Source organism: Wickerhamomyces anomalus, assembly GCF_001661255.1.
Source record: "Wickerhamomyces anomalus NRRL Y-366-8 unplaced genomic scaffold WICANscaffold_1, whole genome shotgun sequence".
Lineage (NCBI taxonomy): Eukaryota > Fungi > Ascomycota > Saccharomycetes > Phaffomycetales > Wickerhamomycetaceae > Hansenula > Hansenula anomala.
Genome location: NW_017567110.1, coordinates 486,384 through 507,511, shown reverse-complemented (window position 1 = coordinate 507,511; position 21,128 = coordinate 486,384). Strand labels below are relative to the sequence as shown.

The 21,128-nt window shown below is 34.1% G+C and overlaps 11 protein-coding genes across 11 annotated transcripts; 6 read left to right on the top strand and 5 right to left on the bottom strand.

The window, feature by feature from the left end:
• Positions 1 to 38: 38 nt before the first annotated feature.
• Positions 39 to 2,959, top strand: SPO22 (Spo22p; the record flags this gene model as incomplete). The annotated part of the gene is made up of 6 exons (XM_019182888.1): positions 39 to 75; positions 134 to 310; positions 367 to 441; positions 494 to 604; positions 660 to 2,821; positions 2,879 to 2,959. 6 exons carry the CDS (start codon positions 39 to 41, stop codon positions 2,957 to 2,959), a joined length of 2,643 nt encoding a protein of 880 aa, XP_019040988.1.
• Positions 2,960 to 3,167: 208 nt separating this feature from the next.
• On the bottom strand, positions 3,168 to 5,069 carry WICANDRAFT_75976 (Zn(II)2Cys6 transcription factor domain-containing protein; the record flags this gene model as incomplete). Its single annotated transcript, XM_019184303.1, has 1 exon — positions 3,168 to 5,069. The coding sequence occupies one exon, from the start codon at positions 5,067 to 5,069 to the stop codon at positions 3,168 to 3,170; it is 1,902 nt and encodes a 633-aa protein (XP_019040987.1).
• A 670-nt stretch (positions 5,070 to 5,739) lies between these two features.
• On the bottom strand, positions 5,740 to 6,550 carry WICANDRAFT_75975 (uncharacterized protein; the record flags this gene model as incomplete). The annotated part of the gene is made up of 2 exons (XM_019184302.1): positions 5,740 to 6,301; positions 6,351 to 6,550. 2 exons carry the CDS (start codon positions 6,548 to 6,550, stop codon positions 5,740 to 5,742), a joined length of 762 nt encoding a protein of 253 aa, XP_019040986.1.
• Positions 6,551 to 6,746: 196 nt separating this feature from the next.
• MES1 (methionine--tRNA ligase MES1) lies at positions 6,747 to 9,012 on the top strand (the record flags this gene model as incomplete). The annotated part of the gene is made up of 2 exons (XM_019182616.1): positions 6,747 to 6,866; positions 6,923 to 9,012. The coding sequence occupies exons 1-2, from the start codon at positions 6,755 to 6,757 to the stop codon at positions 9,010 to 9,012; spliced, it is 2,202 nt and encodes a 733-aa protein (XP_019040985.1). The 5' UTR covers positions 6,747 to 6,754.
• A 1,202-nt stretch (positions 9,013 to 10,214) lies between these two features.
• WICANDRAFT_86731 (uncharacterized protein) lies at positions 10,215 to 13,319 on the top strand (the record flags this gene model as incomplete). Its single annotated transcript, XM_019186066.1, has 3 exons — positions 10,215 to 12,306; positions 12,335 to 12,495; positions 12,517 to 13,319. The coding sequence occupies exons 1-3, from the start codon at positions 10,667 to 10,669 to the stop codon at positions 13,317 to 13,319; spliced, it is 2,604 nt and encodes an 867-aa protein (XP_019040984.1). The 5' UTR covers positions 10,215 to 10,666.
• Positions 13,320 to 13,747: 428 nt separating this feature from the next.
• Positions 13,748 to 15,169, bottom strand: WICANDRAFT_75972 (uncharacterized protein; the record flags this gene model as incomplete). The annotated part of the gene is made up of 1 exon (XM_019184301.1): positions 13,748 to 15,169. The coding sequence occupies one exon, from the start codon at positions 15,167 to 15,169 to the stop codon at positions 13,748 to 13,750; it is 1,422 nt and encodes a 473-aa protein (XP_019040983.1).
• A 344-nt stretch (positions 15,170 to 15,513) lies between these two features.
• Positions 15,514 to 16,317, top strand: BUD32 (serine/threonine protein kinase BUD32; the record flags this gene model as incomplete). Its single annotated transcript, XM_019182887.1, has 1 exon — positions 15,514 to 16,317. One exon carries the CDS (start codon positions 15,514 to 15,516, stop codon positions 16,315 to 16,317), a length of 804 nt encoding a protein of 267 aa, XP_019040982.1.
• Positions 16,318 to 16,341: 24 nt separating this feature from the next.
• WICANDRAFT_59853 (uncharacterized protein) lies at positions 16,342 to 16,811 on the bottom strand (the record flags this gene model as incomplete). Its single annotated transcript, XM_019182886.1, has 2 exons — positions 16,342 to 16,748; positions 16,796 to 16,811. The coding sequence occupies 2 exons, from the start codon at positions 16,809 to 16,811 to the stop codon at positions 16,342 to 16,344; spliced, it is 423 nt and encodes a 140-aa protein (XP_019040981.1).
• A 244-nt stretch (positions 16,812 to 17,055) lies between these two features.
• Positions 17,056 to 17,638, top strand: BNA1 (3-hydroxyanthranilate 3,4-dioxygenase; the record flags this gene model as incomplete). Its single annotated transcript, XM_019181290.1, has 2 exons — positions 17,056 to 17,163; positions 17,222 to 17,638. 2 exons carry the CDS (start codon positions 17,056 to 17,058, stop codon positions 17,636 to 17,638), a joined length of 525 nt encoding a protein of 174 aa, XP_019040980.1.
• A 44-nt stretch (positions 17,639 to 17,682) lies between these two features.
• On the bottom strand, positions 17,683 to 20,388 carry WICANDRAFT_59851 (S9 family peptidase; the record flags this gene model as incomplete). Its single annotated transcript, XM_019182885.1, has 1 exon — positions 17,683 to 20,388. The coding sequence occupies one exon, from the start codon at positions 20,386 to 20,388 to the stop codon at positions 17,683 to 17,685; it is 2,706 nt and encodes a 901-aa protein (XP_019040979.1).
• Positions 20,389 to 20,608: 220 nt separating this feature from the next.
• Positions 20,609 to 21,121, top strand: WICANDRAFT_75969 (uncharacterized protein; the record flags this gene model as incomplete). The annotated part of the gene is made up of 1 exon (XM_019184300.1): positions 20,609 to 21,121. One exon carries the CDS (start codon positions 20,609 to 20,611, stop codon positions 21,119 to 21,121), a length of 513 nt encoding a protein of 170 aa, XP_019040978.1.
• Between the last annotated feature and the right edge of the window lie 7 nt (positions 21,122 to 21,128).

The window sequence follows — 21,128 nt, the reverse complement described above, 5'->3', positions numbered from 1 at the left end:
ACTTGCACTATAACCAACGAACAACAGTAACTAAAAAGATGTCAAACTTTAAAAATCAACTCAACCAGCTACTTGGTAACTGATACCTAAAGTTCAAAAATTCTTGAAATCAAAATTAACAAGTTTTTGAAAGAGGCGGCTACATCAATCACAGCCAAGTTAAATCAAGGTGAATTAAGTGAAAATGATCAAGCAGCTTTAAAATCTTCGGTGGTCTCTATTCTACCTTTATCAGAGAGATATGAAAGGCTATTCAGAACTACTGAGGTGGATGATTTAAAAGAATTTAGCACAAGATTGGAAAGTTCAGGTTTGTTGATACCTTACGCGTCACCATTACAATCATTTGTTAACAGCAAATATTAGCAATTGACCTTTGGAATAGAGCGGCATTAGCTATGAAGTCTGGATCTGATGATTTGAGGAAAACATTATGTTCAGGTAAGTGAAGTTGCTTCAAATTTAGAAAATTGTTCACTAACCATTGAGTCAGCGAAATTTTTTGCAAGCCTCTTATGTTCAATCCAAGATTCAATAGAACCAACAATCAAGGGAAAATTTAGGCTATTCAATTGTCTCTATAGATCCTTCAAAAGTTCATTGGGTGAGTATCATTGCAATTTTATTTCAATTGGACTGGTTCTAATCATAACGTTTAGAGGAAAATGATAATAGACTCACTATAAAAATTCAAGAACATGCTGACCGAGTATTCAAAGATTTAGAGTCTATGTCATCAACTTTTGAAGAATCTGTGCTTTCCAGTTTCAACAAAGCCAGATCAGAGTTATTCATCACAAAGATGCAATTATCCATACAGGAGAATGATATTCAAATGGCCAAGTTTTATGAAGAAAGAGCTGGACTTTCATCATTTGCTTCTTCAAACAACTCTGAAGTCTTGACAGAATCTACAAGAGTAATTTATAACTCTAGTTTATCACTTTACAATCAAAAAAGATATTCTGATGTGATTTATTTTCTCAACAAGGCCATTGGATACCTTTCAAATGGATCAAATTCAGGTTCTCAAGAGTCATCAAGAGTGGAATTTTCAATCCATTCCTTATTAATCCGTGCATGTATTGAGGAGAGATCAAATGAGAGTATCCAAGTAGCTGAAGATTCTTTATTGGTTATGCAAGAGAAGCAATGCAATACTCTTGAGTTCTTCAAACTATCAATTAAGTTAATCAATGTTAAAAATGGTGATCCAAGTGAGATTGAAGAAGTCATTATGCGGATGTTGATGTCTAATAACTTTCCTATGCCTGATTTTAAAGTTATTTTGGGGGTTATTAATGATTTTGCACTGAAAGATACCACTGGAGCTATCAAATGTTTTGAATATGTCTTTACTAATAGGTTGGACCCAACAATTGATCATGATACCCTTGAGATGATTCTTGTTGCGATGATTAATATCTATATCAAGGATAAAAGTTTATTACCAGATCATAAACAACAAAACCTTGTACAATTTTTTGACATTGCTGAAAAAAGGTTTATCAAAGCTTTATCTCGGAAATGTTCATCTGGTGCAATCACATTATTATGGAATGCTGGTAAATCAGAATCCAAGAATAATAAATTTGATGAATCCATTGGTTGGTTTAAATTGGCATTGCATAGGTTATTACAAGTTAATGATATTGATAGGGCAAAAATTCAAAGAGCTATTCAAAACAGCTTAATTAATGTTGATAGATATGATGATGCAATCAAGATCTTTCAACAAATGGATGATACTGAAAAGAAATCTTTGATAACACAGTATAATATGTTTAAAGTGTATTCTCAAAAAGGGGAAGAAAATAAAGTTATGATTTGTTTAAAAGAAATGACAACTTCAAATGAACAAAACTTGATTCCGTTATTATCATTATGTGCAACTAGTTCAAATATCAATACTAGAATTGCAATAGAATCCATGATGCTATTATTTAAAAACATAAATGTGGGGCTTGATTCGAAAGTTTCTATTCCTTCAGCTTTACGTTGTGTTATTGGATTGATTTTGAAAAATGATACATACAAAGAGGAATATCTTGATACTTTATTAACCCTTTTACAAGAAGCTTTTAAATTTGCTAAAGATTCCAAAAACATTGAGAATTATAGATTTACTATGGAAGAATTAGAATGGTTTAGTTCACAGGCTTTTAATATATCAAGGGAATGTTTAATCAATGAAGATTTCATATATGGTGATTTATTTGCAGAATTATCAATCAATTTAAATTCATTAATACCTGATGATACAAGTTTTGAAAAATCAATAAATTTAAAAATTTGGAAATTTAGAGCTGGATTAATTAGTCTTTTATGTATGTCCAAAAAGACAAATTTGGATTTCAAATTACTTTGGGGGACAGTTAAGGAGAAGGCATTAAATCTTCGTATAAACATTGATGAATTAACAATAATCATTGGTAATAAACCTGGTTTTGAAAATTTCCAAAAAGAATGGGAACAATGTTTATTAGATGTTATGATTTTCCAATTTGAAGCTGAATTAAAGCTTGAAAATTATGGATCAATTGAATCATTAATTCGTGAATCAAATAAATTGAAAACTATTGAATTTGATTCAACTTTAATTAATATGGTTATCAATGATGATGATAGTAATTATCCAGATCGTATTAAATCATTAATTATTTCATCAATATTATCAAGAAATTTTGGAGATTTAAAGATCTCTTCATTGCAAGTTTCAAGATGGGTTAGATTATTATTAAAATTTACTAATGGTATTAATGAAGAAGATAATTGTTTAAAAATTATTTCACAAATTTATACAAGACTTTGTTCACAAGAGGTGAGTTGAGAAAATTTTGTCCCTTTATTTGTCCCAAAAATACTAACTTTTACATAGGAAGACAATCAATTCCCGGCCCATGAGATTGAGTGGATAGCCACGACATGCTGGAACAATGGAATTAATCGGTTATTGTGAGTATTTTTACATCCGGTCAAGCCACCCTTGTATATTTTAGGCTAAATTAGACTAACATTTTAAAAGTAATGGACAAAAGATTCAAGGACGACTTTGGTGTGATAAAAGTATGAAATTATCAAAATTTGTTAACGAAAGATTTGAAATGTCATTAAATAAATTATGGAAAGAACTACAACATTTATCAGAATGAATTCATGATTATTGATTATAAATCTGATTTATCATGATCCCAATAATTTTTCAAATCTTGTGATTTATATTTAAAACAATGATGACCAATTTTCAATTCAACATCATTAATTAAATTTAAAATTAATTTATGTTCATCTTGATGAGTTAATAATTTGCCAGCTATCCAAATACATTGATTTGAATTATTCCAACATTGTAAAGATTGATTATTCAAATTAATTCCAATGATATTTTTGGCATACCAAGTTACTTGATGAAAATTTTTGGAATTTTTAATATTTGAAAGTTTGAATAATCTTGGTTTATTTTGAATTAATAAAATCATTAAAGTATGATATAATTGCAGAGATAAAGCTGAAGAACCTGACCCATAAACTAATAAAGGGAATAAAGAATCATCTAAATCAGCAAAATGTAAGATTGAAATCAAATTTTTTGATCTTGATTCAAACCAATCATCAACTTTATTCCACAAGATTTCCCATCTTGTATCAAAATCAATAAAATCCATACTTATTAAATTAACAGTCATTGCTAATAATTTAATAATTTCACTAACTTCATTATTCTTATTGTTATCTTCAATTATTGAAACTGTAGTATCTTCACCAATATCCAACCCATTAATATCCGTTAATACAGCCCACCAATAACATTCAGGTATACCATGATCCATCCCATTAGTTGATATAGTTCTTTCCAAGAACAATAAATAATCACGTATATGAAATCTCCAATCCTCCACATCTAAAACCATAGTACTTATTAAAGTTAACAACATTCCAGTTATGCATTTTTCTAACCAACTACTTGTGTGGATATTGTTTACACTTGCTGAATAAAATTTAAACCCCCTTGTGAAATCTTTTAATAAAAAACATGAAGTTGCAAACATTGCATTTTTAACACATGGACTCTCTTTAGAAATTTGAGGGATTTCATATTTGATGAAATGAGAATCTAAAATGTTTAATCTTGGTGCTATTCCAGTATTAAAAGTTTCCAATAATGAAACTTGTTCGTATGGTGAAATTGATGAAACCAAGTTCATATTGGGGAATTGTTGTAATTGTTGTTCAGTTTTGAAAAAATGTGATAATGATGTAGTGAGGATTTTAAAAGTTGAGATATCTAATAAAGTGGTATTATTTGATATTGGTGATACATCTGTTCCATTTGTTAAGGATGAGTTTGAAACTTGAGTTTCTGAAGAATCAACAGAGATTCTTTTAGGTATTGCAGATGGTTCATGGTGGGTGTTGAGTAGGTTATTGAGGTTTAGTCTTGGAGGAGCCGGAAGTTGTTGTTGTTGTTGTTGTTGTTGCTGTTGTTGATCCAGGAATGATTCTGAAGATGATGGTGGTTGTTGTTGATATTGATTTCCTAATGAATATGAAGATAAATCTGCAGATATTCTTCTTGGTTTCTGTGGTTCATAAGATGGCAGGTATTGAGACAGTTGAGGTGGGGGAAACGAAGAGGGAGGTGGTTGAGCTTGTTGCTGCTGCTGTGGTTGAATCAGAGTATGTTGCTGTTCCAGAGGTGAAGTTCCCTCTATTCTTTGTCTTTTCATTGTTGTTTGAGGTTGCAAAACAGGTTGGCTAGGGATTGGTCTTGAATAGATTGGGTAATTTTGTGTTGCACTTGATACTGGTGGGATTGAAATGGTTGGATGACCATGAGAGGATCTTCTTGAACTTGATCTTTTGAGCTTTGGAGTTGGCCATTCACAATGTTCATTCTTTAGTTGACAAGTTTTACATATTGGTTTTGTCTCGTCACATTTTTTGTGCTTTTTTCGACAATTCAAACAACCAGTTCGAACTCTTTTCTTTGTGTTTGAAGCAGTGGAGGAAGTATTTGTAGCATCTGACAAGTTGACAGGAGGGTCTAGTATAGCAGTTTTCTCAGGCATCGTGGGTGTATATGTATTTGTTGTAATCAGAGTGTTCTCATGACTTTGGTGGATGTTATTGTTGTTGTCTTTGGACAAGAAGGGATCCAGCGAGATGATATACTTTTCCACGAGTGGGACACAGACGTGAATTTTTAGCCGGAAGATCTGAGAGGGCGGGTTGTTCCGCTCTGGAGTGCATACGGATCGACTGGATTATATAAGAAGGGTATCATACTATTATACTATACTATACTATCATACTATCATACTATCATACTATCATACTATCATACTATCATACTATCCTATACTATAGTTATCCTATCCTATCCCATAGTCTACTCCAGCCTACACCCCCCATCAAGCAACCACCCGAGAATCGCTCCGGCACTCGATGACTACGTCAAAAACAGTCATCGAAGCACCACAGAAGAAGAAATGGGTACAGTTATTACTAGCGTACAAGTGGTTGTATATGGCTGCTACTATTCAGTTGCTTCCACTTGTCTATTCTCCAATTTAACTCTCAACTCTCTTGTCCTGACCCTCTTTGTGCCTTGTCCCCTGCTCCCCAGAATCGGCAATGTAATAAGGTTATCCAATAGCCTATTCCCATTTCTATCGCAGATTTGAGGAACCAAGAACAATACACTTTGGTGGTTAAGGGTACATTTCATTACTATACACTTCATTCTTTTGACACTTTACGCTTCTTCACACTCTTCCCATCATCATCATCATCATCATCATCATCATCATCATCATCATCCTCTTTCACCTCTTTGCTCTTCTCCCTTGGCTTCACCTCATAATATTCATTCTGCTTTATAGCCCAAATCCCATTCTCAACATCTTTAAAATCATAAACATAACCTTCATTCAAATCACACATCAAATCTAACCATTTAATATATTCACTCATTGAATATTTCAATTTAATCTCATCATCACCATCATTCACCAAAGCGAAAACATATTCTGCAGCTTCATCTGAATAAAAAGGTGGTGCTAATTTAGTAATCTTGTTCAATAAAGAAAGCATTAATGAAGCCGTGGCTGGCCCAACTCCTCTTAATTTAACTAATATCGTTAATGCCTTCTTAACAATTTTCTTATAGTCTTCTTTTGTTGGACTAGTATCTTTAGATTCAAGAAATAGGGCAAATGCTTCTTTAGTTATTGCTATCACATTATCTTCTTCATTTTGTCCAATCAATTTCTTTAATGTTGGTCTAAATTTCCCCTTTTTCCTTTTGAATTATTAGTCAATCATATCAATGATTCATGAGGTTCACTTACAACTTCCAATCCATCAATTTTGTTAATTCTTGTTTATTAATCTCCAATTCACCTTTGGAATATCGATTTTCCAATTCATTTGGGAATTCAACATTTCTCCAATGGTCCAATTCTTTTAAATTTGGAGTGCTATTTGAAACCTCATCCAATACTAAATCATATAATTCCTCTTTAGCTTTTAAAAACTTTGCCACATCCATTCTTTTATCATTTCAAGAATCAAGTGTACCTGTATTCATAGTAATTCTTCACTCTTCTTGAAAACTCCGAGCTCTCTGATTACATAATTTCTTACGTGTACAAAATTTTTTTTATTTTTTCTGTCGTTTGATGATGAGGGATCAAGTTAAAAATGAGTAACACACTGACAACCTTCAACTTCTTTTATTCCATCATCACTAATCATGGCTTTAGAATTATTTAGTGATAAAGGTAAAAGTACCTTGGCTCTTGCTAACAACATCAAATTGGCTATTGCTGCTGCTTCATTTGGCTTGAAATTTTCTCCAGAACCTGGTGAGTGATGGGTTTTCTGATTTGAACATTATTATAGTTTTACTAATACTTTATAGAACAACCTTCATTATTATTGAAAAATGATAAAGGTTTTGAACTTTCTGAACCTAATGCCATTGTGAAATACTTGGCCAAAGACTTCACACAAACTAGAGAAATTGAATTTGAAGAAGATTTATTATCCAAAGCTATATTTTCAAATGATGTTACAATCTTAAACCAATCACCAGTGGCATCATTAGATAAAGTCACACCAAGCTCAATCATCTTATTCGCTTCATCTTATGTCTTGAATAAAGAATCATTCCCTGAATTTCAAAAATTGGAACATGTTCAAAAAGGTTTAGAACAAGCAATCGCTATAACTAATCTTGAACGTCCAAAACCAACTCACACAGGTGCCTCATCTTTGAAAAATGGGTTTGGAATTAAAGACCAATCAAAAGAAATCTTACCAAGAGAAAATGAAAGAAACATTTTGATCACTTCTGCCCTACCTTATGTTAATAACGTTCCTCATTTAGGTAACATCATTGGTTCTGTGCTTAGTGCTGATTTTTATGCTCGTTATGCCAAATATAGAAATTACAACACTTTATTCATCTGTGGTACTGATGAATATGGTACTGCTACTGAAACTAAAGCATTGGAGGAAGGTGTCACCCCAAGAGAATTATGTAACAAGTATCATAAAATTCATTCAGATGTTTATAAATGGTTTCAAATTGGATTTGATTATTTTGGTCGTACAACTACTCAACAACAAACTGATATTGCTCAGGATATTTTCCTTAAATTGAATGAAAATGGGTATTTGGAAGAACAAACCATGGATCAATTATATTGTCCTGTTCATAATGGGTTCTTGGCTGATCGTTTCGTCGAAGGTGAATGTCCAAAATGTGGTTATGAAGATGCAAGAGGTGATCAATGTGATAAATGTGGTAATTTGTTAAATCCTTTTGAATTGATCAAACCTCGTTGTAAAATTGATAATGCATCACCAGAACAAAGAACTTCAAAACATATTTTCTTGTCATTAGATAAATTGGAACCGGAATGTAAGAAATGGTTTGAAGAATCATCTGTTAAAGGTGCTTGGTCTAAAAATGCTATAAATATCACCAAGACTTGGTTTAATGAAGGTTTACAACCAAGATGTATTACAAGAGATTTGAAATGGGGGACTCCTGTTCCTTTAGAAAAATATGCTGAAAAAGTTTTATATGTTTGGTTTGATGCTTGTATTGGTTATGTTTCAATAACTGCAAATTATACAGAATCATGGCAAAAATGGTGGAAAGATCCAGAAAATGTTCAATTATATCAATTTATGGGTAAAGATAACGTTCCATTTCATACTGTTATTTTCCCATCCTCGGAAATTGGTACCAAGGAGAAATGGACAAAATTACATCATAATTCATGTTCAGAATATTTACAATATGAAGGTGGTAAATTTTCAAAATCAAGAGGTGTTGGTGTTTTCGGTAATAATGCTCAAGATTCTGGAATTTCACCTTCTGTTTGGAGATATTATTTAGCTTCTGTTAGACCTGAAACTTCAGATTCTCAATTTTCTTGGGATGATTTCGCTTCAAGAAATAATAATGAATTATTGGCTAATTTAGGAAATTTCGTTAATAGAATTGTTAAATTCGTTAATGCTAAATATAATGGTGTTGTTCCAAAATACAATCCATCAGAAATTTCAAATTATGATTCTTTATTAAAAGATTTAAACTCTTTATTGAAGAATTATAATGATGAATTAGAAGCTGTTCATATCCGTCGTGGGCTAGAAATCGCAATGTCAATCTCTGCAAGAGGTAATCAATTCTTACAAGAAAACAAATTGGATAATTCATTATATAACGATTTCCCAGCAAAAGCCGATGCAGTTGTTGGTGTTGGTTTAAATATTGTTTATTTAGTTGCTTCAATCATTGCTCCTTTCATGCCTGAAACTACTAAACAAATTGATGAAATGTTGAATGCTCCTCAATTGGCTATTAAAGATGAATTCAATTTGATTATTGAAGGTGGTCATAATATTAATAAAGCTCAATATTTGTTTAAACGTATTGATGAAAAAGAAATTGAAATTTTAAGAGGAAAATATGGTGGTAAACAATCTAAAGAATAAATTAAAGTTGGAGAATAGTGTATAATTTTTTTTTTCTACATATAGATATTGTCATTAAAATTTCACACATGTAGAAAAATATTGATCTAGAGTAGTTTATTTAGGGTCTTAGCGATACACGTATAATATTATTTTAGTCACGTTTTTTATCACGTGATCTATTTTTCAATAATTGATAAAAACATCGAGATAAACATAATATATCATACTATTTTTTTGATTTATTTCAATATTAAACCCCCAAGTATTATTACAATGTATTAATTACACTTGAATTCGATATTTTTTTCTCGTTTATCAAAGTTTTGAAATTATTGTCAATGTACTACTTACTAAATTACCTTAGACAAAATTTTGTAAAAACAAAGTTATAAATAAAATTTCGAAATATTAACCTTTACTATATACTGTTAGATACAGCATTCAGTTTTATAATTTTTAATGTATTTTTAAACCCATAGTTACTTACAAAATATTGTTGTTATTGAGGTTTGAAAATAGAAATTTCAGGACTAAGAAATTTTTCAATTATTTTTCGTTTTTCACGCACATAACCGGCCTATGGCACTCGCGGTGTTGAGAAGTAAGTACGTAGTAGACAGTGAATATTGAGCCTAGTTCTGCTTTCAAAAATCATTAATTATTAACCAGAGATGAGATTGTCTGATAGTTGATTGTTTTTTGGTATTACGCAGTGTTCCTGATGTACCTCAGTCTTCAGAAAGTAGCACTACAATATTGTGTCAATACCTGTCAACACGCCTAAACTGATTTCTTCAATTACAAGCCTATCTAAAAAACCCCAAGCACCGAATCCCGATGATTACATTGACCCCAGTCGATGCTTTGAGTTTAACGAAGTCAAAGGGTTATATATTCAAGATGGCTAGATTAGGTTTCAATAAAATAAGCGACATCAGATACCCCAAAGCCCAAAGCCTAAAATACATCAGGATCAAGAGCCTATTTCTTCGCATATCATTTCATATTTTCAGTTTGCCGTCTCCTTCTTCTTCTTATCAGACTGGCATAAAGTGTCAAAGTTCATGAAGGGGAAAACATGTCAAGCGGTTAATTGAAAAGGGTTCGCGAAAAGGTTGATAGGTTTTTCGATGTGAAATTTTGACGAGGTCGCCTGGCTTGAAACACCGTTTACCGATGATGATAATACGTCAACTTGAATCAAGAGATAGGGCTGCGAAGGCTTAATTATGATTGGTGATGATGCAGGTTCTTTTAGTTTAGTTCGGTAGAACAAATTCAAGATGCGTGATGGAACGTTGGGTACGTCAATTCAACGTAAATTGGTGGTAATCGAAATCACAAACTGTTTGGCTCAAGGATTACTATTTGCTGGTGATATTCTATGACGTTAAGTCTGGGGTCAGAGTCAGATAGGGGAGGAGTTAATTCAAGATTAAGCTTTAGCTATTGACACATTGATTGATTCTGATTTGATCTGATCTAAACTTGGTTGATGATCACACACATGAAATGGTTCGTAAAAAATCTAAAATTCCTTGCTTGACCGTTTTTTATTAAAAGACCACCTTATGAGTACATCTTGAATTGACAATTTTTCTTTTCAAGATGGTTTTGATAGCTTTGCATATCATCATAGCTACTAAAGAAAGATCACAATTCGGAAAAAAGCATGAGTGACAAAAAAGCTTTTGAACCTCCAGTGGAAGAGTTTGAGTTACAGAAAGGTACTGTTATTACTACCTTGAATTCGCATGATGAAGTTTCATTTGATGTAGCTGATTTGGACAAGACTGCTACTGAATTTGATGAGGAAAAGATCAAAGATTATTTCAGTAAATTGAGTGATGAATCCACTGCTCATTTTTTGAAAGAAACAGGTCACGGTGATGATTTGAATCATGATAATAAAGATGATTTGACTTTTGATTTGAAATTCATTTTGGACAAAATTATTAATATGTCTAATAAAAAAGTGCTTGACATTTATCAAAACACTTCCAAGCATCATCAAAATGATCCAAACTTTCCAACCGAGTCATGGGAATATATTCATAATGTTTTAGACAAAAAAATTGATGTTGATGAAACTTTTGAAGAAAATTTTAAAGCAAAATTGGCCGCTTCTTTAATATACCATCATTCACCTTACCCTGAGGTCAGAGCTGTGACAGATTTAAGCGATGATCCTAATGAACCTGTGGAAACTATCAGATCCTATACTATTGCAGTCATATGGTTGATTATCGGTGCTGGTATTAATGAATTTTTTTCTCATAGACAACCTTCAATTTACCTACCATCATCAGTGATTTCAGTTTTGATGTACCCTTGTGGTAAGCTTTGGGAATTAATCATGCCAAATTGCAATATCAATTTCTTTGGGAAAAAATTACCACTAAATCCAGGCCCTTATTCTTATAAAGAACAAATGTTTGCTACAACTTTAACTACAGTGGGTACAAGCTCTGTTTATGTTTCTTACAACATTGTTACTCAGGTGAAATTTTATCACTTGAAATGGATCTCATTCGGTTATCAATTATTGTTGACATTAAGCACTCAAACAATGGGGTTTGCATTTGCTGGTATTTTAAGAAAGTTTGTTATCTATCCAGAAAGAGCTATTTGGCCATCCAATTTAGCAACACTTGCATTGAATCGTGCTTTACTAAAACCAGAAAGAAAAGAAGTTATTAATGGATGGAAAATTTCAAAATATAACTTTTTCTGGACTTGTTTTTTGGGTATGTTTGCTTATTATTGGCTTCCTGGATATTTGTTTACTGCCTTATCCTCATTTAGTTGGATAAGCTGGATTGCACCTTACAATTTCAACTTGGATGTCGTTACCGGATCTTCAGCTGGGTTAGGTTTGAATCCATTATCAACATTTGACTGGAATGTGATGCAGTTTCTTGTCAACCCATTAACCATGCCATTTTATGCTACTATGAATGTTTTCCTGGGTATGGTTGTGGGATTTTTTGTTGTTCTTGGTATTTATTATTCAAATCATAAATGGTCAGCTTACCTACCAGTCAATACCAATGCTATTTTTACAAACACTGGTGAGTCATTCGATGTTACTAAAATCTTAACTAATGGTGTATTTGACAATACAAAATATCAAAAATACTCTCCACCATTTTATACTGCTGCAAGTTTAGCGAGCTATGGATCTTTTTACATGATTTATCCATTTGCTTTCCTGTTCAACTCATACAAAGAATGGGATACTATCAAATTCGCGCTTCAATTTATGGTAAATGATTTTAAGGAAACATTTAGAGATTTTAGCTTTAAAAAGATGTTCGATGAATTCAGTCAATCCAGTGAGTAAGTTTGATGATCCTCAGTCAAGATTAATGGCAAGGTATAAGGAAGTTCCTGATTGGTGTTATTGGTCTATTCTAGTTGTTTCATTGATCATTTCCATTTTGACAGTAAAGATATATCCAGAAACCAAAACTCCAGTATGGGGTGTTTTTTTCACTATTGGTATAAACATGGTATTCCTAGTTCCTTTATGTCTACTTTTAGCTGTCACAGGTGTTCAACTGGGATTGAATGTATTGGTTGAGTTGATTGGAGGTTATGCTCTTCCTGGTAATCCTATTGCTCTGATGACTATCAAAGCTTTTGGTTATAACATTGATGGTCAAGCTGATAATTTTGTTTCATGTCAAAAAATGGCTCACTACTCAAGAATCCCAACCCGTGCTTTATTTTGTGGACAAATTGTTGGTGTTCTTATTCAGGTTTTTGTGTTCCTGGGTGTTGTGAATTGGTCCATGGCAAATGTTGAAGATATGTGTGCTGTTCATCAAAAACAAAAATTTACTTGTCCAAATGAAAGAACGTATGTATTACTCCCTTTATTTTTTTTCCCCTTGGAATTTTGTACTAACAAGAATATAAATAGATATTACAGTGCATCAGTTTTAACTGGTGTTATTGGTCCAAAGAGGGTCTTTGAAGGCTTATACCCTGCATTGAAATGGACATTCTTTATTGGATTTATGTTAGCCCTGTTGTTTGTTGCTCTAAAGAGATGGTATCCTAAGATGATTTCGGATTATTTTGAGCCCCAACTTATGATTCTTGGTATTACTCATTATGGGCCATATAACTTGTCATATATTCTAGGAGGGTTTTATGCTGCTGTTGCTATGATGTTTTATGTGAAGAGAAGATATTTGGCTTGGTTTGAAAAATACAATTATGTTCTTTCAGCTGCATTGTCAGCCGGTGTGGCATTTTCAGCTGTTATTATCTTTTTCACTGTTCAATTTCACCCAAAAAATCTAGACTGGTGGGGGTAACAACATTGTTTATAAAGGTATAGAAGGTGGTGATGGCCAACAGACTTTGAAGGATGTTACATTGACTCCAAGAGGTTATTTTGGACCAGAGAAGGGATCATTCCCTTAGAAAGTAAATTTTGGTTTACAATTCTATTGAATCTGGATAGAAATTAGCCTTTCACACCGGAGACTTAGAGTCGATGAAGAAGAATAACATGGGCTGCTATACATTTGAAGGTAGTCTTGACTATTTTATATTTCAAAGCGTATGAGTTAAAAAGATTATCAGCCATTTCATTCAATACGTGTCAACGTCTGATGCGTGAAACTTACCTCAATCGTTTTTTAATAGACTCAGGCCTTTGTAGTTTTTTTATATATCTACTTGCTTCATGTCGAGCTCAGTGCCCTTTTTTTTCGTTTCGGGGTTTCATTACCATCTAATGTTATAGGCCGATCATTTTCAGATCCAGGACTTTCAGTTGCTCATTAGATTTCAAGGCCAGAGTCTTCAGGGGTTTTCTATGACTTAATTGATCTACTTTGACTTTTGAAGAAGCAGAGCTAGGCTCATTTCGGCGCGCTTCTTGAGAACCATTCTCGTTAATATGTTTTTTTATCTCCATGTAAAGTAACATTGAAACAAGAATCCTTGAGTTGAGATGCTGCTTCTCGTTATCGACCTGATGGAAGAACTCAGTATCATTAACTTGATAAGACTGAAAACCGTCCAAATTAAATAGACCATCTTCACTATGTTTGTATTTGCTCGGGTCAAAAATAACCAATAGAGATCCATAGATATCATTGACAATACCACAGCTTAACTCCTTTGAGTAGACCTTAGAAGACAACATTCGAAGCAGAATGGCTTTTGCTCTTTCCAATTTGCCTGAAGAAGCCATTTTTGAGACCATTAGATCTTTAGGGTGTTCAATCAATAGAACTTTTTTGTTTCTCTTGTTTTTATCAGTAGAGCGAGGAATCATGGTAACGACCGTTTCAGCATGTATTAAACTAGCAACTTTTAAACTTTCTACTAGCTCCCTTTTCAAGGGATCACTCTCAGATAAAGTATTTTCAAATTTCAAACCATAGTCTCCTTCATTTTTTAATTTAATTTTGAATACAAATGAAATAAAGCCCACCAACGGGTCTATCACACGGGTGGTAAATTCTCTTGCGAGGTCTCTCTCTGAAACTTCAGCTACATTATACGCCACATCAGCTTCAAAGCAGTGCCCTTTGGTCAATTCAAATAATGTCACCAACTTGTCCGTGTACCTAACCTGAATGCTTTTCATTTTTCTGATCCTATCGGTAATATCATGTTCCATTTGTTCAATATTTTTTAGCAAATACCCTTCATAATTAACATTGGAAAACTCCCCAAAATTTATGTCTCCGAGCCTCTTCGTCAACAGATTATCTGTGCCTTTCAGAACCATTTTCTCGTCTTCATCTAAAAAAACGTCGGTTGAGCTTGCAACTGAGAAAGGTAACTTCCATAGTTTGATGAACGTAGTAAACCCAAAGGGACCATAATTAACAGATTGGGGGTCCTCAGCACCCTTATGAAAACTCATCAGAATAGTTCCAAGCTCATTTGTAATGTAACAGTAAATGTATTTAATCCAGAGGTTTGTCAGTTGGAGTTCAGTAGAGCTTTTACTTGAAGAGATACCAATATGTTGAAAGTTTTTTAATAGGTTTGAGTGATTGATTTCAACCAAATCCTTTTCCACCTCCTCTCGAATATTTTCAATTAGCTGGTTCCGATTAACACAAATAAGCCTAAGAACGTCTTCAGCTTCAAGGGAGATCTCCTGAGTTTGATAACTGGGATCATTGGGAGTTGATACTGACATATTGATGCTTCAAGATAATTGATGATGAAAGATGGTGGAATATTTTTTCGTATAAATGTTGTGGTCCAAGCGACGTGATCATTGCTGGTTGTATGATTATTGAGCACTTTGGCAAAGACACGTTTGAACTGCTCCTTCCATACTTCAAATCGATTCCATTCTCTTCATTTTCGAGAAGAGAATATATTTCCTTAATTTGTAAACAATGCTGCATAGCAGGTCGGAAAACCTATTACATTTTCTACCCTCGTATCTGCTAATTTCCATTTTCGCGAATAGAAGTGTAAAAAAATTGTAATCTTTGGTTTTAAGTCATGGCTAAGGCTTGAGATTACAACAAAATCATGTCAGAAGAAATAATTAATAAAGCTAAAAGCCATCTGGATAATATCTCCGTTGAAGTGATATCTCAAGGTGCAGAAGCTGTCGTATTTACTACTACCCAGCATCCATATTTACCAACACAAATCAAGCCAAAACTAGTGAAACATACAGAAAAATACATCATCAAATTTAGACCACCTAAAAAATATAGACACCCAATACTAGATGCCCAATTGACCAAAAGACGAACATTAGCTGAAGCTAGAATTTTGCAAAGGTTGACCACCATCCCTGAAGTCCACACACCTAGCATCTTGGCAGTTGATCCTAGAAATGGTATATTATGGATGGAATACATAGGGGAGCCTTTGCCAAACGGTAAGCTAAGTTCTTTGAAAAACTGGCTATGGCAGTACAATGAAGATGGATCTTCCGCTTTATCAAGTGATGTAAAGACTATTTTGGAAAGCGTGGGGAGAGAGATTGGTTCATTACATTTGAATGACTTGATTCATGGTGATCTTACAAGCTCAAACATTGTTTTACAGAAAAGCGTTGATAATGGTACTTTGGAAGCATTTTTGATTGATTTTGGGCTAGGCTCAGTTTCCACAGTAGTTGAGGATAAAGCCGTCGATCTATACGTGCTGGAAAGAGCCATTTTGAGTACTCATCCTTTATATTCTGACCACTACAACAAATGGTTGCTAGAAGGTTATTCAAGCGTTTATACAGGGAAGCAAAACTCCAAAAAGTTGAAAGAAGTTCTTAATAGATATGAAGATGTCAGAATGAGAGGTAGAAAAAGAAGCATGCTGGGTTAATACTATAATAGATAATCAAAGTATTTATCTTATATTCATTGTAGAGAATGCACGATCTATATCATTTTCATCTTTTATTGTGTCCGTTTTAGATTCAAGCGTTTCATTTATCGATTGGTGGTTCGTTGCAGCTTGAGTACGTCTTTGTGGAGTAAGTAGTGTGTTTGACCCACCCAAATATCCTGGTGCAAGTCTTCGTACAACATTATTATGCCACTCCTCATACGCCTCTTTTTGCTTAGTCCCGTAACTTTTTATCTCCTTTTTAACATGTTGACATTCAGCTATCCAGGCTTCAAGATTGTCCTTTGTAACGTTTGTTTCAGGTAGTTGTGATGGTAAAGGCTTGTAATTGAAAGGTAGTGTGACAGCTTTTGGTGGGTTATAAAAGGGTGATACAATCAATGGTATTTGCGCAAGTAGTGGGTGTGCTTCATATGTCAGTAAGGCTCCAGCAGTAATCAAGCAGTATACTCACCTTTCTCTCCCTCCATCTTGAATTGATGCTGAAACGTTTGTGTCTTGAAACTTGTTTTTGCTTTGTGGATAAGGGCATTTTGATCCTTTCAACATAGGCTCGATATCCGACCAAATGTTTGTCAGCAGAGTCACATGATAGTCACGTGTATTACTTTAAGTTCCGTCCCATCGGATGATTTAGAAAGCGTTAATAATAGGAATAACTAAGCAAGAATACATTTTAAACAAGAATTGCTCTGAAGTGAAAGGCTAAAGACAATGTTACCAGAACCTATCAATATCAAGAAATGGATCGAAGAGAACGAGCATCTCTTACAGCCTCCAGTCAACAATTTCTGTCTTCATAGAGGTGGTTTCACTGTGATGGTAAGTTTAGACTCCGAGATTTGTACCTGGCACTGATTCAAAATACTAACGAAGGCAGATTGTTGGGGGACCAAATGAAAGAACAGATTATCATGTCAACCAAACTCCAGAATGGTTTTATATGTACAAAGGTGATATGACATTGAGAGTTGTTGATGAAGGGAAGTTCAGAGATATCACAATCCGTGAGGGTGATTCATTTTTATTGCCTGGGAATACTCCTCATAATCCAGTTAGATATGCTGACACTATAGGTCTTGTTGTTGAACAAGACAGGCCAGAAGGAGTCAATGACCAGATAAGGTGGTACTGTTCCAATTGTTCGGAGATCGTTCACAACATAACATTTTATTGTTCTGATCTGGGTACTCAAGTGAAGGAAGCAATTTTGACTTTTGACAACAATATCGATTTGAGAACATGTAAGACATGCGGAACACTAAACTACTCAAAACCTCAAGTGTCCGAAGACTGATTAATTGTCATTATTTATTATTTATAGTGCTCCAGTAATTGATTTCAATATGCGATTTCATCAAAATGACCTTCAAATGCATTAATGAGCCATGTTTCTAACTTTTTGTAAATAATGATGTGTGAATTATGAGAATTGATATTATGATTTGAATCTGGAAATAATTGCATATCGTAGTTCCTCACATCAACTAAGTTAAACTTATCAAATAGCCTTAATGAATTTTGAATATGAACATTATCATCACCTGTTCCATGCATCACTAAAAATCTTTTCACAGTTCTGAATCCATCAACATCATTAATACGAGACTCACCATATCCTTGCTTATTATTTTCTGGTTTATCCATAAATCGTTCAGTATAGATTGAATCATACAATGACCAATCAGTAACCGGAGCAACACTCATACCATACTTGAAGACATTTCCTTGATCAAATTCCAATGTTTTCAGTGTCGTGAATCCACCATAAGACCAGCCCCAAATTGCAGTTTTTTCTTCATCAATATAAGTTCTTGAATCTATCCATTTTTTAGTCAGACTTGTGATGTCTCTCGGTTCCCAATGCCCTATATGACCACGACTCCATGATCTATATCTCCAACCTTGACCACCTGTCCCTCTTGGATCAATAAACAGTATAACTGCATTAAAACGCTCTGAAATTGAATCTTCGAAACCCACAGAAAACTTCGAGGTAACCTTTTGTGACCCTGGACCACCATAAACATTCACCAACAAAGGGTGTTTACCATTTTCATCAAAATGTTTAGGCAGTACCTCAATGACATTAACAGTGACTGGGTTTCCATCAGAATCTTCATCAACTTGAACTTTATGGAATGATTTATTCTCACCAGTAAAGCTTAAAACACCTCTTTTACGCAAACTGTTTTGAGCATACATCAATGGAAAACTTGGCCCATTCTTTGTGAGCACTGAAAATCTAGACGATGGTGAGAAAGATGCATAAAAGTAGCCTATTTCATCAATTTCTGACATAGCTATCAATTGCTTGGTTTGAAGGTTCAAAGAATATAAGTGGTTTTCAAAATTTGATTGCCTATTAGCGGTGAAGTAAATCAGATTCTCCTCAGAATCAAAAGATAAAACATCACTAGTAACTTCCCATTGACCACTAGTCAACGGTATTGGATTTAGACTATCTGCACTATCAAAATAGGCCAAATGGTTATAGCCATCCACAACAATTATATCAATAAACCCAGGCGTTTCACGGCCAGCGGAACTATTCCTTGGGACTGGAAATATTTCACCAAACTTATCAATCCAACCACCATATTCCTTCACTGCATCAACAGTATATGTTACCTTAGATGACTTGTCCTCTGGATTGTACACTCTGTAATTCAGTATGTTTGACTCTCGATCAGCTTCACGTATAACAAAATTTGTTTCATCAATCCATTGACAATTGTAAACAATGAAATCATCACCCAGTGAGGAACCTGCTCTATCTATCTTGGAAACTTCACCTGCCTTAATGTTATATTGATACAATGAGACAATAGGGTTGGCACTGCCTGGCTTTGGGTATTTTATTTTATCAACTTTAGGGTATTGATCATTTGAGATGAAATATTCTAGATCTTGAGTATGAACTTTTGAATCATCGGTTCTCATGTATATCAAGTTTGAATCATCTGGCGCCCACCAAAACGCATGATCAGTAGCAAAAACCTCTTCTTCGTAAACCCAGTCTGTTCTACCATTCAAAATATCAACAGAGCCATCGTTTGTTATCTTTGTTGACTTTTTCTCCCTGACGTCATAAATATAAAGATTATTGGCTTGAACAAATGTCACGTAGTTGAAATTTGGCGACCAAGCTGCAAGAGAAAGTTTTTCATCCTCTAAATCACCAACAATAGGAGTAAACTCACCAGCATTGAAGTCATATAGCCAGAATTTGCTCTTTCCTGAATGTCTGAAAACACTTTCAAAATCTGATTGTACAATACCATATGTTACATTATAATTTGGAGTAACAGAGGTAATGATATGCTCTTGCTCCCTAAACTTAAATGTCGTATCTTTCATCAAAATCTGGGAATATGCTCTATCTGAAAGTTTCTTAATAACGAAGTCATTGTTTTGTTTGAGAACATAGTAACCTTCATCTTCTTTCTTTGATAATTTAGTGGCACCGGCTTGCAGAAATTGAACGTCATCCATCAACAGGTCTGTACCCAGGGATTTAGTTGGTATTGGTTCTAGTGACGTGTGAATATCATATTCCACCAGTGGTATTATGGATTTTGTGGGCCTTATTACCGCACTTGAAATTGTAGAGCTTGAAATGATTGTTGATCCATTGGTTGTTTTATTACCTTTGTGAAAGTTTTTGGCATAATCATAATGTCGCTCTGCACCTAGGGAATATGCCAGCAGCAATAAAGCCCAAAGACATATTCCTATGATTATTATGAAAAGACAGAACTTTCTCCTTATACCACCACTTTTTGCAGCCAAAAATTTAGGATTCGAAGTGAAGTCCTCCACCCCATTGTTGGAGGCGGAGTATTTGTTTATGCTTAGCAGAAGCTCTGATGTCTGGGAGTCTATTGATGAGCTCGATCTTGTGCTTTCACTTGAAACTCTGTTATCACTTTGACCAGCTTCAGCCTCTACCCCACGCTCCAAATCCACATCATTGAGCTGGCTACCATCCACCATCTCATAGCTCTCCTGGGAGCCCAATTTAAATCTATCAAAGAACCCATTCATGGCGTTTGCACTCTTCACTGGAAATTGTGGTTATGTTAAATTGTTCATCAAAGGTGTTTATTTAGTTCCAAGCCTTTAAACCAAAAAAGAACACGCGAAATCAAACTGCATAATTCGCGAAATTTTTGACTTTGCCTCGACCAATTTTTTTCCAGTATAACGGTCAAAAAGTATGAAGTACAGATAACTTGTACAGAAAGGTTTTCTAGGAGAAGGCAAAATGATTGGTCCTGAGGTACCCGAGAAGATTCAAAAACTAAGAGCAAAGAGATTAGGGAGGTCACAAGATCAAGAGGTAGTAGAAAGTTCTGATGATGATTTTGCAGGCCCAAAGTTAGACGATTTCAATGATGATGGTGAAGAATCTGAAGAAGCTGCTGCTAATGAAAGACTAAGAATTGCAAGAATTGAGCAGTTACAAAAACAAGACAACACATCTGGAAATCAAAGAGATTCTAAGCATGATTCATGGATGTCAATGAGACCTGAATGGGCCGAAACTTCTGAGCATTCAAGCAATCCGAATACAACAAAAGCAAAGCCTATTGAAACCCAAGCGAGATCAAACAAACCTTCTTTAATGGAACTACACCAAGAAAATATAAGAAAACGTGGTCTTGATGAAAAATCGAAAGTCACGTATGATCCAAGCGAAAATTTAAATGCCGAAGTCCGTAAAGAGGTCTTCAGAAAAGCATCAACATTAAATGATAGATTTACAAGAGGCTCATAACAATTCA